General features: G+C 42.8%; 1 protein-coding gene across 1 annotated transcript in view; it reads left to right on the top strand.

Annotated features, from left to right (window-relative positions):
* The window catches only part of znf292b (zinc finger protein 292b), a 42,000-nt gene that overhangs the window by 9,939 nt on the left and 13,917 nt on the right, over nucleotides 1-18,144 (top strand). The window contains exons 2-6 of the mRNA XM_015975472.3: nucleotides 5,564-5,718; nucleotides 5,864-5,939; nucleotides 7,532-7,667; nucleotides 9,820-10,022; nucleotides 14,786-14,922. Coding sequence (XP_015830958.1) covers nucleotides 5,564-5,718; nucleotides 5,864-5,939; nucleotides 7,532-7,667; nucleotides 9,820-10,022; nucleotides 14,786-14,922 — 707 coding nt within the window. The remainder of the gene's footprint in view (nucleotides 1-5,563; nucleotides 5,719-5,863; nucleotides 5,940-7,531; nucleotides 7,668-9,819; nucleotides 10,023-14,785; nucleotides 14,923-18,144) is intronic.

The raw sequence follows: 18,144 nt of genomic DNA, 5'->3' as shown, positions 1-18,144 counted from the left end.
TTCTACTAGAGACGGCGCGGGCGTCAACCTGCCATCTCTGGTTCTGCAGCCGTCAGACACTTTGGTTTTTCCTGCATTTGGCAAATAAAGTCATCGGGAGTTTCAACTACCGTCCCGTTTACACACGCAGCTCTGCGGCTCATCTGAATTTCCTTCAGTGACACAGGGATGGTTATACTATGAGACACCCGCTCCCTTTTGCTCGGAGCGCCGTTATTATCACGATGGAGAGAATACACAACAGAGAAGTTGAGAAACTATGAGGTGTAAAAAAACAGCTTTTTAGGAAAATGTCTGTGAGAATGAGGAGAGCAGGAGGTCTGAGTTATATCCTACAACAGAACTGTTTGGATCACCACACCATATCTGTTTTAATGCCACTTTATTGGTAGTTTTGGAATTTATTGTACATATCAAAGCAATTTGGGCCATTTTAATCATACTAATTAATAACTTTAACATATAACATAGTATTTATTTTCCTCCCTTTTAGTCCTATTATATATATATATATATATATATATATATATATATATATATATATATATATATATATTAGATGCCATAGGGAAAACGAACACTAATGTGGCGTGATGACGTCATCAATATGTAAATAAGCACGTGACGTCATCTGGCGACATCTAGTGACTTTTGGGGGGAACTTCAGCTACCTTCAGTCAAAAACAGTTGGCAACACTGATCAGACCCACGTGACCACAGAGCTAGCTCCGTGGAAAGGCCTCAGTCTGAAAACTTCTGCGATTTTCAGTCTCTCAACTTAGACCATTAGTTGTGCCATTTGTGTATTCTTGTTTGGATATTATTTGTGCAATTGTTGGACAAAATGACTTGCTGTGGCATTAATTGCACTAATAGAGCGTCCAAGGAGTCTCCACTTCATTTTTTTTTGGTAAGTAAAATTATATTTATGTATTTTAGGTCACTGCCGAGCTGAGCTTAGATTTTAACATGTACTGTTTAACCATGAAATTTAAATGTAATAGGGTAAAACCCAGTGCAGTTAACATAATGCTGCACTTTAGAAAATGGGTTGAAATATAATTCAATTCAACTTTATTTATAACGCGCCAAATCACAACAAGAGTCGTCTCAAGGCACTTCACATAATAAACATTTCAATTCAGGTCAGTTCATTAAGCCAATCAGAAATAATGTTTCCTATATAAGGAACCCAGCAAATTGCATCAAGTCACTGACTAGTGTCAGTGACTATAGACCCTTTTAAACGATATGACGTCAGCGAGAATGCTCGCGCAGCTTGGCAACAGAGAATGGCGTTGTGTCAGGCTTTATCAAGCTACGCTGCGGGGTTATCACCGGCTAATCTTGAATGTTATATTATTAAACTCACTTTAACGAATGGCAACAGACTCCCGGATCCCTGTGGCATTACGGAATGGGTGGAAGATGTAGGTGCGTGGCCGGATGTCCAGTGGCCCGATATATACGTTTTTAGTGGTGAGGCCCAGTAAGTACACACGTGAGAAGTTAGGCGCATACAAATCGTTAGATGCATACAACTATGTTGTCTGTGGCCACGTACAGAAAGTAAAATATCACGACATAGACTCTTGAGTTTTGCGTCTTGAAGGCACAAGTCCTTCCTAGCCAAAGACAAGGACTGCTACGTACGAGGCTTGGGTCATAGTAAACAAACCAGAGAACTACGTCTTCACAGCCAACTGTACCTGCATGGCAGGGTGAGTATAGCATAGGTTTCTTTTTTTAGCGTGCTCAGAGTACAATCGTGTTAATTTTAGAGAAATACAGTTTATACTAACATGCAGTGGGAAAAAACAGATGAATTAGAATGAAATGTTAATTTGAAGCATGAAATAAAGCGTATCAATTTATATGTAACCTTAGTACATAATTACCTTACCTGATATAAAATGGGCGCTACAAACTCGAGCATTTCGGATTGTGTTTTCAGTCCAGTTTTCATCAACCCTTTTGATGGCCTGCAGCCACAGACGCCTCCGATTGTGTTGAAATGGATTTGCTCCCTTCGGAATTCTGTAAAGTTTCCGTCCACTGCTTGAAGAGAAGCGATTCTGGCATCCATACACGCAACAATCCGACATTTTTATGTGCTCAGAACTTCAAAACAAACGGTTTAAAACGCTGTTTTAGTATCGAGTGTGAATGAGGAAGCCTTCACTCTCGTTGCCAGGCTACGCACGCAACATTTGATGACGTAGGTAGTAAAAGGGCAGCGACAGTGGAGAGGAAAACTCCCTTTTAACAGGAAGAAACCTCCAGAGGATCCCAGCTCGGTATAAGCAGCCATCCTCCACGACTCACTGGGGATCGAGAACACACACACACACACACACACACACACACACACACACACACACACACACACACACACACACACACACACACACACACACACACACACACACACACACACACACACACACACACACACACACACACAAAGACAAGCAATGTATCTATGGTTACATTGTGATTTCTTAGTAAATATTCTATTTGGTGAAAGATAAACTTTATTGTATTTATCCTAGTGGATCTATAATTAAACGGGTAAACTAGTAGTAGCACATCCAACGTCAAGGAAAGCAAAAAGTTATTATCAGGAGAGGGAGAATGTTTAAGTGGTTAGCAGCAGTGTGCTAGACGATGGCCCCCTCCATGAGGCCACCACAGCTCAGCAGAACATCGTTGTAGCTTCTTCTGGGGAGAAAAACACTTAAGAGAGAAAATAACGTTAACAGCTGAAATAGCAGGAAATAATACAGTTAAAGAGCAGATAGTAGAATAAAGCAGTAGAGTGTGAAAAGTGGTCAGTGTATCCTCCAGCAGTCTAAGCCTATAGCAGCATAACTACAGCGATAACTCTGGATAATCTATCCTATTTAGATGGAGGCATGTTGGGGGCAGGGCAAGGGCAATATAAATATAACATGTTGGTGGAGCTGGGTTCCGACTATCGGCTTGTGGAGCTCTCGGGAGACCTCTGTTTTCCACCCGGTTCTCCCCTCCCCGCAGCTCGGCGCATCTCTGTTTGAATCCAATTCCAAACTTTCGTAAAATGTCACCCAATGGGAGAATATAAATTGAAAACAGCAAGTGCCCCAGTATTGAACCCTGCGGTATCCCCAGTGGCAGATGTGAGAAGCCCGATGAGAAGCCACCCATCCTCACACAAACCATCTTGCACGTAAATATGATCTAAACCAGTTTAGGGCTTGCCCAGAACTTCCCACACAATGTTCAAGGCGATGGAGCAACACTTCGTGGTCTACGGTATCGAAAGCTGCTGTAAGATCCAATAGGACCAGCAGCACTGGACTGCCAGCGTCTGTTGCTAAAAGAATGTCATTAAAGACCTCGATAAGGGCAGTCTCAGTACTATGCAACATTTTAAAACCTGATTGGAGGGTCTCTAAAATATCAAAGTCCTTAAAGAAGTCCATGAGTTAAGTGTAGGCACATTTTTCCAGCATCTTACCCAAAAAGGGAACTTGGAGATTGGCCTATAATTCACTGGTAAGGAAGCATCCAACCCAGGTTTTTTTGAAAGTGGGTGAATAACTGTTTTTTTTAAATCCGTTGGTACAAAACCAGAAGCCAAACTGTTATTGATTATATGCAAAATCAGTGGTGCAACTGTTTAAAAAACTTCCTTAAGCAAACGCGGGGGTAAAATAACTTCTGGTGACCCACTAGCTTTAGCCCCTTTAAACAGACTGGTCAACTCTGCAAGTGATACTGGATAAAAAGAGACCAGCCGTTCCTCAAAAGACGTAGAGGAGCTTAACACACTAGATTTAGGCAGGGCGTCTCGCAGAATAAAGCTCATCTGTGGTGGACCACACCAGCTTCTGCCACAATAAATAATGTGCTCAACACCGGAGCTTCTGAGTCAGAGATACGCCGGGCTGACTGCTGGGTAAAACCGGGTGGAACACAGAGGTCTCCCGAGAGCTCCACAAGCCGGCAGCCGCGCAGCAGGCAGCTGTCCATCTTCACGCCAGTGAAACCTCGAGGTAAACTGTCTCTGCTTGGGGCTTTGTACTTGGGGTTGAGAGTCTTTTTCATCTCTCTCAAACATTATTGATAATGGAAACACCTGTTTAGAGGATAACACGCAACTTTGACTATTCCAGGTTTAGCCTACGCTTAAACAAATGAACTTAACTAAAATCAGGAGCATCTACTGTGGCAAATGGGTGCAAGCCTCTTACCACAAACTTTGTCACTGCTCGGTGACATTCGTCTATGTGTCATTTTACTTCTCCCTGCCTCTGTGAAAGTAGAAGCTAGCGGTAGGACAACCAGCATCTGAGCCAACCAGACTGTTTGTCTCGCTCGTCCTGGTCGTCTAAATGCATTGCACACTGATATTTATTATGAGGCAAAAAAGGCGCTAACCTGAAAGGCAGTGTTAGTTGATTAGTTACCTGCAAGATTACCAGAAGAGGGCGAAATGTTACCGCTGTTGCTGGGTTGAAATTTGCTAGTTCGGAATGGATCAAAAACGCGACATTCGCTGAAAGATATGCTTTTGCATGTTTGAGGTATTTCCTCTTTTTAACAACATATCAACTTTGCAAGTTGCTCTATTGTCATCCTTTCTTGTAAAATGTACCCTAACTTTAGAGCGTTTGTGCCGCTTAGGCGCCATGTTTGCTGCTGTTAAATTACGTCACGGACGTTACGTAGCTTATGCAAGCTGCGCAACGTTGCGTCATTCGTTCCGACTGGAATTGAAAAGGAAATCGTTTGTAAAAAAGGCAAGCGATTCCAAGCAATTGAGATAGTGGGAAGCGGTTCTCAACAAGAACCGGTTTTCGATTCCCATCCCTAAAGATGAGTGTTATTAATACAAACCTAAAATGTTACAGAAATGTAGGTCAAATATATAAAAATATTTTAACTATAAATATCGGACGGGAAAAAGGGAACTAAACACCAATCTAATGCATATTATTGAGCCTTTTATGATATTTTGCCTTTTAAAAAGGGAGGCAGTTGAATACACAGAGTATACATGTGCTGGCACACGGTCGGGATGGTACCACTTCAGCCTCAATTTGAGCCTGGAAAAACCCTGTTGAGTCACGAAAAAATGAACAAGATACATGGGACAGCCCCATCTAGTGGACAACTTTTGTTTCTGCACATACCTATAGTTATCGTCCATTTATTGTTATCGAGGTAAAATCATCAATATATCATGATATTGATTTTAGGCCGTAGGTTAAGGTGTTAAAAAGGCAAATGCACAGCGAGGACATGAAGCTTTTGGTTCTACTAAATGGACACTAGGGGTCAGCTAAACTGGCAAGTTTGCCTTTAAAATGACGAAGTATTTTGTTCACTTAAAAGAGGAAAATATTCAGGACATCTATTTGCAGACAGGGGTTCTTCAGGTTTCTTATCTACCATTATTATTCTATGAGGGAAACGGGTGTTTTTGTTTATGCTGCATGTATTTTAATCACCCTGAAAGCCACTGAGAATAAACAACAGTCTGTGATGAACCTGTGGCGTGTTTGTTCTCTGTCCTCAGACGCTGTTGGAGTTTGCAGGACGATGGAAGCAGGAGGAAGAGCCGCTGCTGCTGGTACAGGTGTATGTTGTTGGCCTGCTAAGTTACGCCAAAGCTTCTCCATACCTTAATCTGCAGTGTGAAAATGTTCCTCTGGTGGTTGAAAGACTTTCTCTGTAAGTAAAACTCACATTGCAGCAGTGTTTGCATTTAAAGCAGCACTTGTGTCTCAGATTCCCAGTGAAATCACATCAGTGAAGTCTTGGCTAGCGGCCAAACCGGGTTCATAATAATGGACAACTTTTATTATTCTTCCAACAGGAGCTTTCTGGAGCTTTTGCTCTCAGTGAAGGACATCCCTGATGATTTATGGATGCAAGTCAAGTTATCTGTGCAGGTGAAGATAAAACTGTTTAGTGGTTTTTTTCACAGAACCTAAACTGAGGTTTTCAGAGTTTATGTAAATCTGTGGAATATATGAAGACTTGTTTTTTTAAAGGTGTGTAACACTGATGAAACTGTTCAAATGTTAATTCTCATCATCAGTCACTGGGTTTTTCTTCCAGGCAGAACATGAAGATAGTCTCCTACACCTATCTCCTGCATTAGCTTCTGATAGAAAATAGGCGGTGAAGCGCTAGGATTAGAAAGACCTGACAGATCTACGTCACGCTGTCCCTGAACGTTCATGGACTCATCCGTCTTGTCTCACAACGGGGAGGGCTGTTGTTTTAGTTTCCAGGAAACCGCAGAGAACGTCTTGGCTGGTAGAAGCTAACCATTGGCGAGTAAATGGAATCAGAATCAGAAGGGTTTGGTGCCATATGTGTGAGAAATGAAGGAAAAAGCTGCAGTACCTGGTGCAAAAAATAAGAGATAAGCAAAAACATAAAATGAGCACCTTTATATAATATAGGTAGGGTTAGGGTTAGGCCGAGTCCTCGGAGATTTGCTGTTGCATGTTACAGTGCTGTTGTTTGGCTTTGACCACTTCTTTGCTGAATCAGTTGCAAAGTTGTGTTGCTGTTAGCCAGTCAGAGGAGAGATGTCCAAATATCAGGAAGTAAGACTCCACATCCTGCCGATTGAAGGTTCCCTCTGATGTCAGGGCTGTTCTCTAACATTCATGGACCGTTTAGCTGCTGTGAGAGCGAGGAAGGGGTAATGGCACACGCGATGTTTCGCTTATGTGCTTCTTCTGTGAGGGCGGGGGTGTTTAATTTTGTAGCTGTGGCGCTTGTATTTCAGACGTGGTGCAGCGCCACGCCCGAGCCTAAGCAGAGGAGACACTGCCTTTCCTGTAAAGTACTGGATCGGCAGATACACCAAATCAAAATACTATATTGGATCAGGAGCAAAAACACGTGATCACCTGGTTTAATGTTAATCAGACAAAATACAGGCAAGGTCAGGTTAAGTTCACAAAAAACCACCAAGTTCATGAACAATGGTTGAATGAACTCGTTCAGGCACATCACTGTGGTGAACCTTCTCAGGCGTACCTTGGTTTGGTGCAGGTTGTTTTTCTGTTCTGTCACGGAGCACGCCTGCCTAGTTTACCTCCTTTCAGCCTAAATAGATGTTTCCCAAGGCCGTCATATTTATATAGATGAGTTGTTTTGGAGTTGAGTTTATAGTTGAACATAAACCAGATTTAAGGATGCTGGAGTAAAAATACAAAAGGAGATGATTTCAGCTCTAAAGCATTTTGTCCTCATTTTATTTATTATTTATGGAAGTAGGCCTGAGATAAGGCTGCGTTTCCCTGCAGCTCCAGGTCTTCCTAAGCGTTATTCACAACCGACTCATGAGAGCATCAGCACTCATGAGAACGCTACAATAACCTCTGAGATCAATTACAAGAGCCTCCCCAGTAGAATCTGGTCTGATTCTGCATCTGACTGTTGCTGTTCCACGTTTTGGACTCTGATTAACAGACTCTGGTTTCAGGTAGCTTCTGCACTATAAACTTTTCTCTGTCGTGTGTAGTTTGCTCATGACAAACTTCAGGAGAATGGAATCAACCAGCTGTCGCTGCTGATGGCTCTGGGTCGGAACAATGGAGCATGGTCCAACACGGTGCTGCAAGGCCTCTTGTCCAACCAGGAGCTTCAGACAGAACAAGGTAACACCTCCGGGCTCTACCTCCATCCCAACCCTTCACTGGTATGTGTGTGCAGCTCAGGTGGTGTTTCTGGTTGGTCTGGGTATATCTCGCCCACCACAACCTCTGTCATTGGGTTAGGGTTGCTCGGTATTGGAGAGCAGTTAGATCTGCTCGACAGAAGTTTCTTTTTTGATATATCAGGGTTTCCCCCCAGTGCTTTGCTTGGCCACCCGCCAAGCTAAGGGTCATGCCCCGCCCCCTCTCTGTCCCTATTGTGTCCGCTGACACGAACGGCGCAACGAAACTAGAGCCCTCCGTCAGCGGATACTGGTGAGAAACAGCAGTGGGATGTGTGCAACTCCCCCCCACCCCCGCTCTCACGGAGGAGCGCTGCGGGACGGAGCGTGCGACACCCCCCCCTGACGGCTGAAGCCGCCAGGCTTAACTCATTTTCTGTTGTCACTGGTGTTATTTCTACGGCTAAAACAGATGTACCGCTGATTCTGGGGAAGCCCGGTCTGGATCACTCAGACTTTGAAAACTTGAGCCCAATTTTGAAAGTTCCAGTCCTGTCAAAGGTCCCGGAGAGAGCTGTTCATTCACAGGTTGCGACCCACATGGAGACAGATGCATTGTATGATGTGTTGCAGTCTGCGTTCCGACAGAACCACGCCACTGGTTAGGGCTCAACGATTAATTACATATGCAATTCAATTGGGATGTGACAAAAGGAGATTTTCTAATAGTAAAGGCTACGATGTGACTGGCAGCGAGTGGTTAGCGCAATGCTAATATACATGGAAAAACCCATAGGGATGCTAATATCACCGATTACATTCTTACAAATAACGAATTAGGAACGAGCCAAATGATTACACTTGGAGTCTAATAAAAAGTAAAAACTGCCATTAATCGAATAATTACAGATATTTTAGTAAAGCTAGAAACCCGTAAGAGCCTTTAACTCCACTGAGTTTTGGCTAGCAGCTATGGACGGTACTGAACTACGGAAGCTCTGCTTGGACAAGACGCCAAACTCAAAAGACTTCAATAAACGGGACACCCTTCTTTCCTGCTAATACATTTTCACAGTTGATGCTAATACCTATGCTCCTTCAAGGGATGTGCTCCTGGCTGCCAAGCATCGCACCTTCAAATACAAGATGTTGTCTTTACTTGTGAGTGTTTATGTAGACAGATAAACTTGTTATGACATGTAGATAAATATGTAGATACATAAACTTGTTTATATTCGGTACAAGTGACATAAATGATTGTTGGTTCCGTTAGTTGAAAATTTTGAGAAAATAATCGTGAACTAAATCGCAATATTGAAGAAAAAATGGCATTTAGATTATTTTTCAAAATCATTCAGCCCTACCACCGATTTGTGCTGTTTGACATTTTGGTTGCATCCTAATCAGAGTCCCATGTTCTACGGCTCTCTCTGCAGCTTTTGATGCAGTCGACCCCCAAACCCTGTTGGCTTTTAACCTGGTCCTGCTTTTATAAAGCATTGATTGGTCTGGCACCATCATATTTGTCCCATCTCCTCCCTCCCTGTGTGCGTGTGTGCGTGCGTGCGTGTGTGTGTGCGTGCTCGCTCGCTCGCTCACTACGGTCAGCTGACCTGCTACTTGGCACCCCCACTATGAACTACAAGGCGAGCGAGGAGCGAGCCTTTGTTTCTGTAGCTTACAGGAACGCACTGTCGGTCACTCCATCGGTGCCTTCCCGTCATGATTCTACGATTTTGCTTTTAGATTGTGACTTCTATTGTTGTACTGTTTTATTTAGTGCTTTGCTGTGTTTAATCTGCCTTACTGGTGGTTTGGTCTGTATTTATGAGCCTGTTTTTTGTGTTGTGTGGGAAGAGCTTTGGTCCGCTCCCCTGCTCTTTTTAAATGTGCAACAGAAATGAATTGTTATGGTATTTAAAGGCTTTCCTCTCAACGTGTGTTTACACTGAAACTCTACCACACAAGACTTGAAGGACCTGCAGGAGATCCCGTGTTTATGAACAAAGATGGCGTTCCCTACGGTTTACTTTAACAAGATCTCTGGAAAATGCTTCCAGATTTGATCTTCAGTTGATGCAGAGACTTTTTCTGTAACAGATTCAGTGAACAACTGAAGCTCTCTAAACAGAAGCGGTTGCGACTTGTTTCAGTGGAAGAGTTCCTGCTGCAGGAGGGACCCGTCCTGTTGCAGATGAGAGTGAAGCAGCTGATGAAGGAGAAGCAGATGGAGAAGGCTGCACTTCTGGCCAAGACCTGCTCCGAGTCTTCTGCCTTCCAGGGGAAAGGAGCCTTCAAGCAGATGTACCTGGTCTGCCTCTGTGCCACCTTAGAACAGGATCAGCTGATGGAGGAGGTAAGATGTTTATATAGCCCTATACTATACAAAGATAAAACTGATTAAATCAACCTTTGGCACAGTAAATTAAGAAAAATGTGTTAATTACGCCAAACCATTACGATAAATTAAACGAAAGACGGCTAAATAAACTTGTCTACGGCTTAAATACAGATGTGTATTTTTGTTTACTTCAAGGGGGAAAAACTCATGATCTAACGACCTGACCCCTGTTCTAGTCACAGCCAAGTCAGCAGGTTAGGGTTAGGGTTAGGTAACAGTCTAGTTATTACTAACAAAGATAATTATAATACAGCTACCAGATCCACATTCTGGTCTTTGCTGTACATCTATGACTTGTGAGTCTAGTGCTGTACAGATTCACCATGTAGTTGATGCGCCGCTGTGTGACACGTGCCCAGTTGATGTTGATCTGTAAACGTTCATTAACAATTATAAATGCATGCCGAAAACCAGCTGCAAGCTCGGCAGCAACACTAAAGTTGTGTGTGCCGCCCAGACGCTTTCGGGGACGGACCAGCGGGAAAAACAAAAACATGGTGGCTGCTTCTATCTTAGCTTCACTGAGTGTGGGATCACTTTCCAGGATTAAAGGAAAGTTGTGTAAAACTTGAATAGAGCAGCAATACTACCAACATGAGACAGCACTTTACACGTTTGCATCCCGAGTGAGTGAGAAGAAGAAGCCGGTGGTCGTTCCTCCCAACCAGCCAGCGGTCGTGGAATGATGACAACAACTCCAGCCTGGTTCATAAAACTCCGACATTATTTTGCTGCAAAGCTGAGGCAGCATCAGGGAGCTTTTGGTCCTTTATAAGTGGTCATAATCTTGTGACTTTTACAAAATTAAATGCATGGTGGCAGGATAAAGTGGATGTAGGGGCGGTCTCCGCGCCATCACAGGCTTCCTTTTAGCTTCAACAAAGCTGTATTTTATGCTGATTGAAGCAATGCTCCGTAAGGTTTTTCAGGATTTGCTCCAAACGGTGTCGGTCCATCACAGTGCCAGGTGAGCTGTCTGGTGATCTGAGCTTCAGATCTAAAGGCCAGAAGCTTCCAGATCTCTGCATCGCTCCAGTTTACCGTCTCAGCTGATTCTGTTTACAAAAGCCAAACCGACCGCCCGTGTATACTCAAGTATGAAAAGGCTATGATGTGAGAATGCAAAACTAAACGGTAAAAAATGCATAAAACATTGTGATAAATGTCCTAGAGAAATTTCTGTCTGGTTTTAGGGTGAGCCGCAGCAAGGAGACGGCCTTCTGAAGATTTTAAATGATTTGAGGTTAAATTGTGATGAACGGTGTTGGTTCTGCTGGATCTACGTGCTGCTGTTGATACCGTACACCACACTGTTTTAACGCGTCTAAGAGAAGTTGGCCTCTCTGGTGCTGTTCACAGATGATTCACCTCTTACCTCACAGACAGGACTTTTATGGTGAGTTTAGAGATCGGCTCCTCTAGGGTTCATAGGATTACATGTGGTGTTGTAGCGTTAATGATTGGCTACATTTATAGCAAATGATCAATAAGATGTGATAATTCCATATAAATATGAAATATCAATCTGATCGTTCAATGTTTAATCAGAAGATTATAGTTACTTTTACTTATTAAGGGACCATAAACACACTTCGTATTAGTTCAGACAGTCAAGTATATATTTTATAAAAGTTGATTTATTTCTACTTCCCTAAACTAATATTTATACAGGACAAGGTATGAGTGGAATGATGGAATGTAATGGACATGAGTTGATTTAATGTGATGGAATGGAAGCTAGATGTTATAGCAAAACCTTTCTCAAGTATGTGAGAGTTTGTGGGGTCTGGGCTGTAAAATCTATTTCGCTGTATGTTTGTAAACTAGAGATTTGTTTATAAAACCATCCGACACAATCTGTGCCAAGTCTTCGCACCCGTATGTGGAGATTCTCGTGTGATCCAGGGGGTCAAGAGGTCGTGATGAACACTGCCGGTGCAGTGAACCTCTCGGTATCAGGAACTCGTAGATTAGCTCCGATAGGACCCGTCTAGTCTGACATCTCTCCAGGTGACAGGAAGTTGGAATGCTTGTTTGCATCTGAGGCAGCTCGTTGGCTCTTTGAAGAGCCGTTTTGTCTATCGCCAAGCGTTGCGGAGAGGTTTTGTCCTGAGGTCAAAAGATGGGATGGTTTCAGAATGCTTGTTCCTGAATTGGCCGGTTCGAGAGTCGGCTAGAAACTGAATTAATCAGGAAGTAATTCCTCTTTTATCGAATCGCATTGCTGATGAATTTGGCAAATCATAATTTACGTTTGAGGGCTTTACCAAAAATGCCTCATGAGTCACTCCTTCAGATACAAAGATGGTTAACTCTTTGTGTGAATGAGAATGTTTAAACTCTTATGTGAAGTCAATGTAAAACATGAATAATTATCTTATTATAATGTGTATGAGTGATGGATTAACTAGTTAAATCAACACATGCTTATCTGGTGTAGATAAGATCTGAAAGGAATCATGGCAGGAACAACATCGTTGATTAAAGCACAGATTATCTAAACATTTGATTTAAACATCTTATTATTTCAGCTTATAAGTTGTAAAGTCACTTAAGAACTTTAAGGAGATTGAACTGTAATCAGAGTGAGGATGCAGAAGTTTCGGCTGCATGAGACCTCGACTGAGAATGTTATGTCTCAGGACTGGAGCAGAGTTCTCTCTCTGGGCCAGACAGATGGTGTGTTTGTGTCTGCAAAGGAAAGTTAATTTTTGGTCAATGTGTTGGTGAAAATTTGACCATTGGTGGGTTACAATGTGCCCCAAGGTTCAATTTTTGGCCCAGTGCTTTTTAACCTTCATATGCTCCCTCTTGGTGGAGTCATCAGGAGACATGGAATGAACTTTTATGCTGATGAGTGACAGTCAGGGTGGAAATGAACTACACAACCAACTGGCCAGCCGGGACGTAAGTCAGAACAGTTACCGACCCGGCAGGTCATCTGCTAACACGACTAAAAATCACGACTGAAAAAAATAGAATAAAAACCGAATAAAAATGGGAAAGGTGAGGTTTTTCAAACAGACATTTTAAGAAAAATAAAAAATAAATAAAAGAAAATAACGAAAGAAGCAAAAGATGGCAGCTACAATTTTTTTCTTTTTTAAAGATTAAAAAAATGCAAAGATGACTTAATAAACTAATCTTCACAAATGTCTGCTTCCTACAGGGCACGGTAGTGGTGTGCAGATCAAAATGTTCACAGTTCAGATCAGGTCACGGTTTTCAGTCAGGGATCGTTTTTTCATCAGCAGAAAGAAAAAGAAAAAACAAATAGCTTAGCTCTTTTTATTATGTACAAGTGCAACATTTTCTGCTCAATTTGAAACTTGCTATAAAAGCAGGAGTTACAGAGGGGTCCCAATGCTAATTAAATGTTAAAACGGCTTGCCCTCTATAAACACGCTCTCTCTTCGAGTTCAGCCTTCACTCATCTCCTCCTTTCTAATGCGCTGTTTATTTTTCTTTCGTCCTCTTTTACAGATTTGTCCCAACAATACTTACAGGTCCCACCACGTTTATGAAATTTCCAAGGCATGTTTTCACGGGACATGGCACCCCCTCTCTCCTTTGTGGAGGGGTTCCACAAAAATAAACTGTCAACGAAGAACTAGAGTCTGCTTCTAGGCCTGCAGAAAGAGAAAAACACACAACAATACAACAGGAGCAAGCTATCACCGCGTCAACCTGATGAGGAAATCTAAAATCAACATTGTTTTACTGAACAATCATAATAAATCACAGTGCATTTAGTGCCAACCACAGCCTTAAGACGTGTGTTGAACGTGCCCAAGTCCATACTTATGAGAGCACCATGTGAGCACCTGTGTGTGTACATGCACTTGTTTATGTAAGGTTTCTCTATAGGAGCGTCCAATCGAGAGTGAGGGGCCACAGATCTGCCCCCCAAAGATGCGTAGGAGATGGAGGGAGCTCCAAGTCCCAGAGATCCAGGAGCTGTCCCAGAGCACAAATCTTTTTTTTTTTTCAGTGTTTCCTTTGTGGGGGCCCTCTGCCTCTGGGGCGGTGGTCGACGGTTGCTGCCTGGGTACTCTCCGGGTAGGACTTGGGTGAAGGTGGGGCCTATGCCCTCCCACCCCTTTGCACCCGGTTTGGTGCCACAGCTGCTTCAGTTGGCCTGCTGCTGCTGGGGCAAATGGCTCCTGTGATGGCATTTCCTTGCACTCCCATATCTGGATCATCTTAACAAAGCCCAAAATAATTTTTACTGATGTTCTTAAATGGATGTGTGTATGGGAGTTGGGATTGGGGGTGTATGTTATGACTGCGCCAATGCTTTTAATTGGTGTGGGAGGGATGGCAATGGGGGTTAGGTAGGGTCATTTTAATCTGTAAAGCACTTTGAGTTGCACTTTTGTAGGAAAATCGCTTTATAAATAAAGTTTGAATGATAATTGTTTAATAATTGAATTGTTGGACTTGAAATTGAACGGTGCGGTAGCTACAATGGCACACCCCAGGAGTCTGAGCATGTTTCATCACTTTCCTTTTTCTGAAAATGTTCAAGTTTAAAACAAAGTTAATTTTAGTTTTCTCCTGCCTCAAACAAAGCTGTTTCTGTGAGTCATTGTTTAATGCCACTCCGGATCCACGTGTTTGTGGTAAACAAACTTATGGTTAAATAGAAACTGTTCTTGCCTACATTAGGTGCATGCAGTTTTCTGTTAAACTGTATTTTAATGGGATCATCTGTTCAGCTTTCAAAGGAGGACTGTAAGGACGCGTTAGAGATGATCTGCAACCTGGACTCTGAAGGAGACGATGGAGCAGCCTTCACTTTATGCTCTGCCTTTCTGACCCGTCAGTTTCTCCATGGGGACACGTACTGCGCTTGGTAAGAAATGAGCTGTTTCTTTCTCTTTAGATGGTTATTTTGCAAGGTCTCCATCCATAGAAGGGAAGTACAATCGTTGTAGTCTATGGTCTGTAATTGTTTAAATCCTTGTGTACTTGGGTGTTTGAGGTGTTTTTCTGGTGTAATGTAAATGTTCTGTGGTCTCAGCTTTTGCATCTGTTGCTAGCTGTGTTTATGGGTGTTGCCACTGTAGTTCGTCCTGTATCTGCAGAAGCCTGCGGTTCATACTTGTTTCTACAAAGTTCTTCCTACAGTGTGTGCTGATGCCTGCTATTAAACTCTACTCCCAGAAGTATCGCTGGTCACTAGAATAGAATACTTTATTGATCCCGCAGTGGGGAAATTTGCTTGTTACAGCATCACCAACACGTTAAAAGACTGATTTGAAGAAAAAATAACAACAAAGAATCAGAATCAGAGAGAGCTTTATTGCCAGCGCTCCAGTGAACCAGAGCATAGGAACTTGACTTCACAGAACAGCCTGACCAAGGTTACACACACACATATAGACAGGACAGATACAGGCAGACCACGAGAGCAGCCATAACGGTACATGTGTATCTACACGTAGGCAGTAGTCTAGATATGTAACCTTTGACCACTGAAAGCCACAAATAAAAAAAAGGAAACAACTTATGCAGCATAGAGACAAGGACATACCGGTACTATGTAAATCCGGTATTGAACGAGAACGAGGGGGAAGGTTCTGTTTACACCATTCAGGAAGTTTTGTTGGCCTTCTTCAACACACCATGGCCCTCATTCATCAGACATTCATAGAAACTGGCATATGTTGCGTCTAGGGCGGGGCGATATGGCAAAAATAGAATATCACGATTTTTCCAATATTTTATCACGATTTCGATTTTATCAAGATTTTTTTATCCATGAATAGCATAACTTCAATTGCGTATTAAAGAAGAGAAACATTGAATAAACAAACATTTATTCATATTAGGGATAATCAGCACAGTGCTAACACTCTTATATTTTAAACTCACACCAGAGATGATAAAAGTCCTGAGAGAAACAATTACAATAATCTGTTTTTCTCATTTTTCAAGTAACTTAACATAAATTAAAATGGTAAACATATTTAAAGTGCAAACATGTCAATTGCAAATGTATTGTGCAAACATTAACTTGTTCAAAATACTATGTAGCTCCCAGTAGCTCATGTAGTGGATAGTTAAGCTCAAATACGGCTCTGATGTGCGGCTGCACCAGAGATCGCTTGTGGTAGCAAATAACTGCACATTCTGAATATTTTCTGCAACAAGTCTCTAAATAAAGTAAAATTTTCCAGTGCAGATTGGAGACAACCCATAGAAGCACTGATTTGATCTCATTTCAGAGAAAAATAGAACAGGTTAGATGCACCTAATGAATAAAATTACTAACAAACTCAGGAATCTTTCTTTGCTTCCCTGTTCTGGTGCTGAGAATATCACTAATGTGGATCAAAGGAGACACACAGATGAATGCGCCTCTTATTTATTATTTGGAGACTACATTTACTGCAGCTGGCAGAGGCAGAGATCGTTTCTATTGATACACGAGTTTACAGAATCATTTTAAATGTTAATAGGGGAAGACTGCAGGAGGGAGCAGTAAAATACAGGGGGTCCCCAGCAAAAACAAGAAACTACGAGTCTGATGAAACCCGCTGGTTTTCCATCAGGCAGTCACGGCGCAGCTCCAGCGGTACCGACACCGGCTCGGCAGAGGGTGGACGAGCCGAGGCGGCGTCGTGCTCTGCTTAAGAAGCGGTGTTATTTTCCTGCTTCAGAAGAAGCGTCCAACGTGTTTTTACGCTTTCCGAGACATGTCACGTCACTAAGTTGTTAGCGCCGCGCGCTAAGGAAACCCTGCGTTCCTCTTCGGAACGAAAACCTCGTTGTCGCTCAGCCGCGGCCGAAGCCATGTTTGTTCACACACAGGTGAAAACAAGCGGGGCACTAATATATTACTATGACTCACTCTGATTGGTTAAGGGTCAAACAAAGGCGTGTCATTCGCCTGAGGTAAGTTCCCTTTTCATTCAGAGGCAGAAATTCAACAGCAGAGCTGTGAATCGTGATAAAACGGTCTCTCTAAAATGACAGACCGTCAGATGTGTGGATCGTAAAACGGTCTAAAATCGTCATATCGCCCAGCCCTAGTTGCGTCCTACAAATGATTTTTATGATGTCCTGATTGATGAAGCCTCTAGTGGCCAGTCGTACACACGCTCTTCCCACCATCCACTGATGCTAAATCCCTCCTGTGCATATCCAGCTGCTTGTGTCTGTTCAGTTGTTTACATACAGAAACACCCTCATGTAACAATATTTGGTCACACCCAACAGGGATGTTATTTCTACGGTTTTTACTGGATTTCTGGACTTTTTTGCCCATTTGGGGCACCCCTGAGATCGATGCAAATTAGATGAGGATGTTTTACATGTATGCGGGGGTGGCCGTGGCTCTGTCCAGGGCTCGAAAGTCACATTTCATTTTCACCAATCCTTGGCGGATATCCCGGGGGGACTGCATAAAGATGTGCCCCAGAACACAATCTTATCAAAATCTAAACAACGCATTGTTAATCATCCCAAGATCATGATCCCCCTCTCCTTTTCCTCAAATTGGTACGCCCCACATTAGGGTTGTCACGGTAACCGTTGTAACGGTAAACCTCGGTAAAAATGTTGACCAGAATAATTACCATCTTGTTTTGAAAAAATTGTATTCTCTCGGTGGATTACCGTGGTCGCGGTGACCCTTACCAGCCACCGTCTCATCTGCTCAAGTTGCCATGCATGCACACTTTTAAATTTACAACCAAAACTTTCTTCAGTCTGAAGCTGAAATAATGGCCAGGGGAGACGGCAGCGCTCAGGACGTCCATCAGCCCTCAAAGAAGACAAATTGGGAATATGGGCATAGTTTGGATATTTGAAGAATGCTGAGGGACAGTTAATAGAAGACTGCTATCCTGTTTGCAGAACATGCAGGAAAAAGTGTCTCCAAAAGGCAGCAACACTTTGAATCTCATGGTGACACACCTGCGTGACCATCACCCACAGCTCTACAGTCAATGCAAGGCAAGTTGACGTTAGCGTTTTAGCTGAAATGCGTGATGTGTGGACTTTTGGTTGAGGGAGAATGCCACGAGTCGCAGCTGCAGCGCCCACTGCCTGAGCTCCAGGCAGCGTATAA

The sequence above is a fragment of the Nothobranchius furzeri genome, chromosome 3 (assembly GCF_043380555.1).
Source record: "Nothobranchius furzeri strain GRZ-AD chromosome 3, NfurGRZ-RIMD1, whole genome shotgun sequence".
Classification (NCBI taxonomy): Eukaryota; Metazoa; Chordata; class Actinopteri; order Cyprinodontiformes; family Nothobranchiidae; genus Nothobranchius; species Nothobranchius furzeri.
The sequence above is the reverse complement of the archived record's forward strand: the minus strand, read 5'-3'. Positions and strand labels throughout refer to the sequence as shown.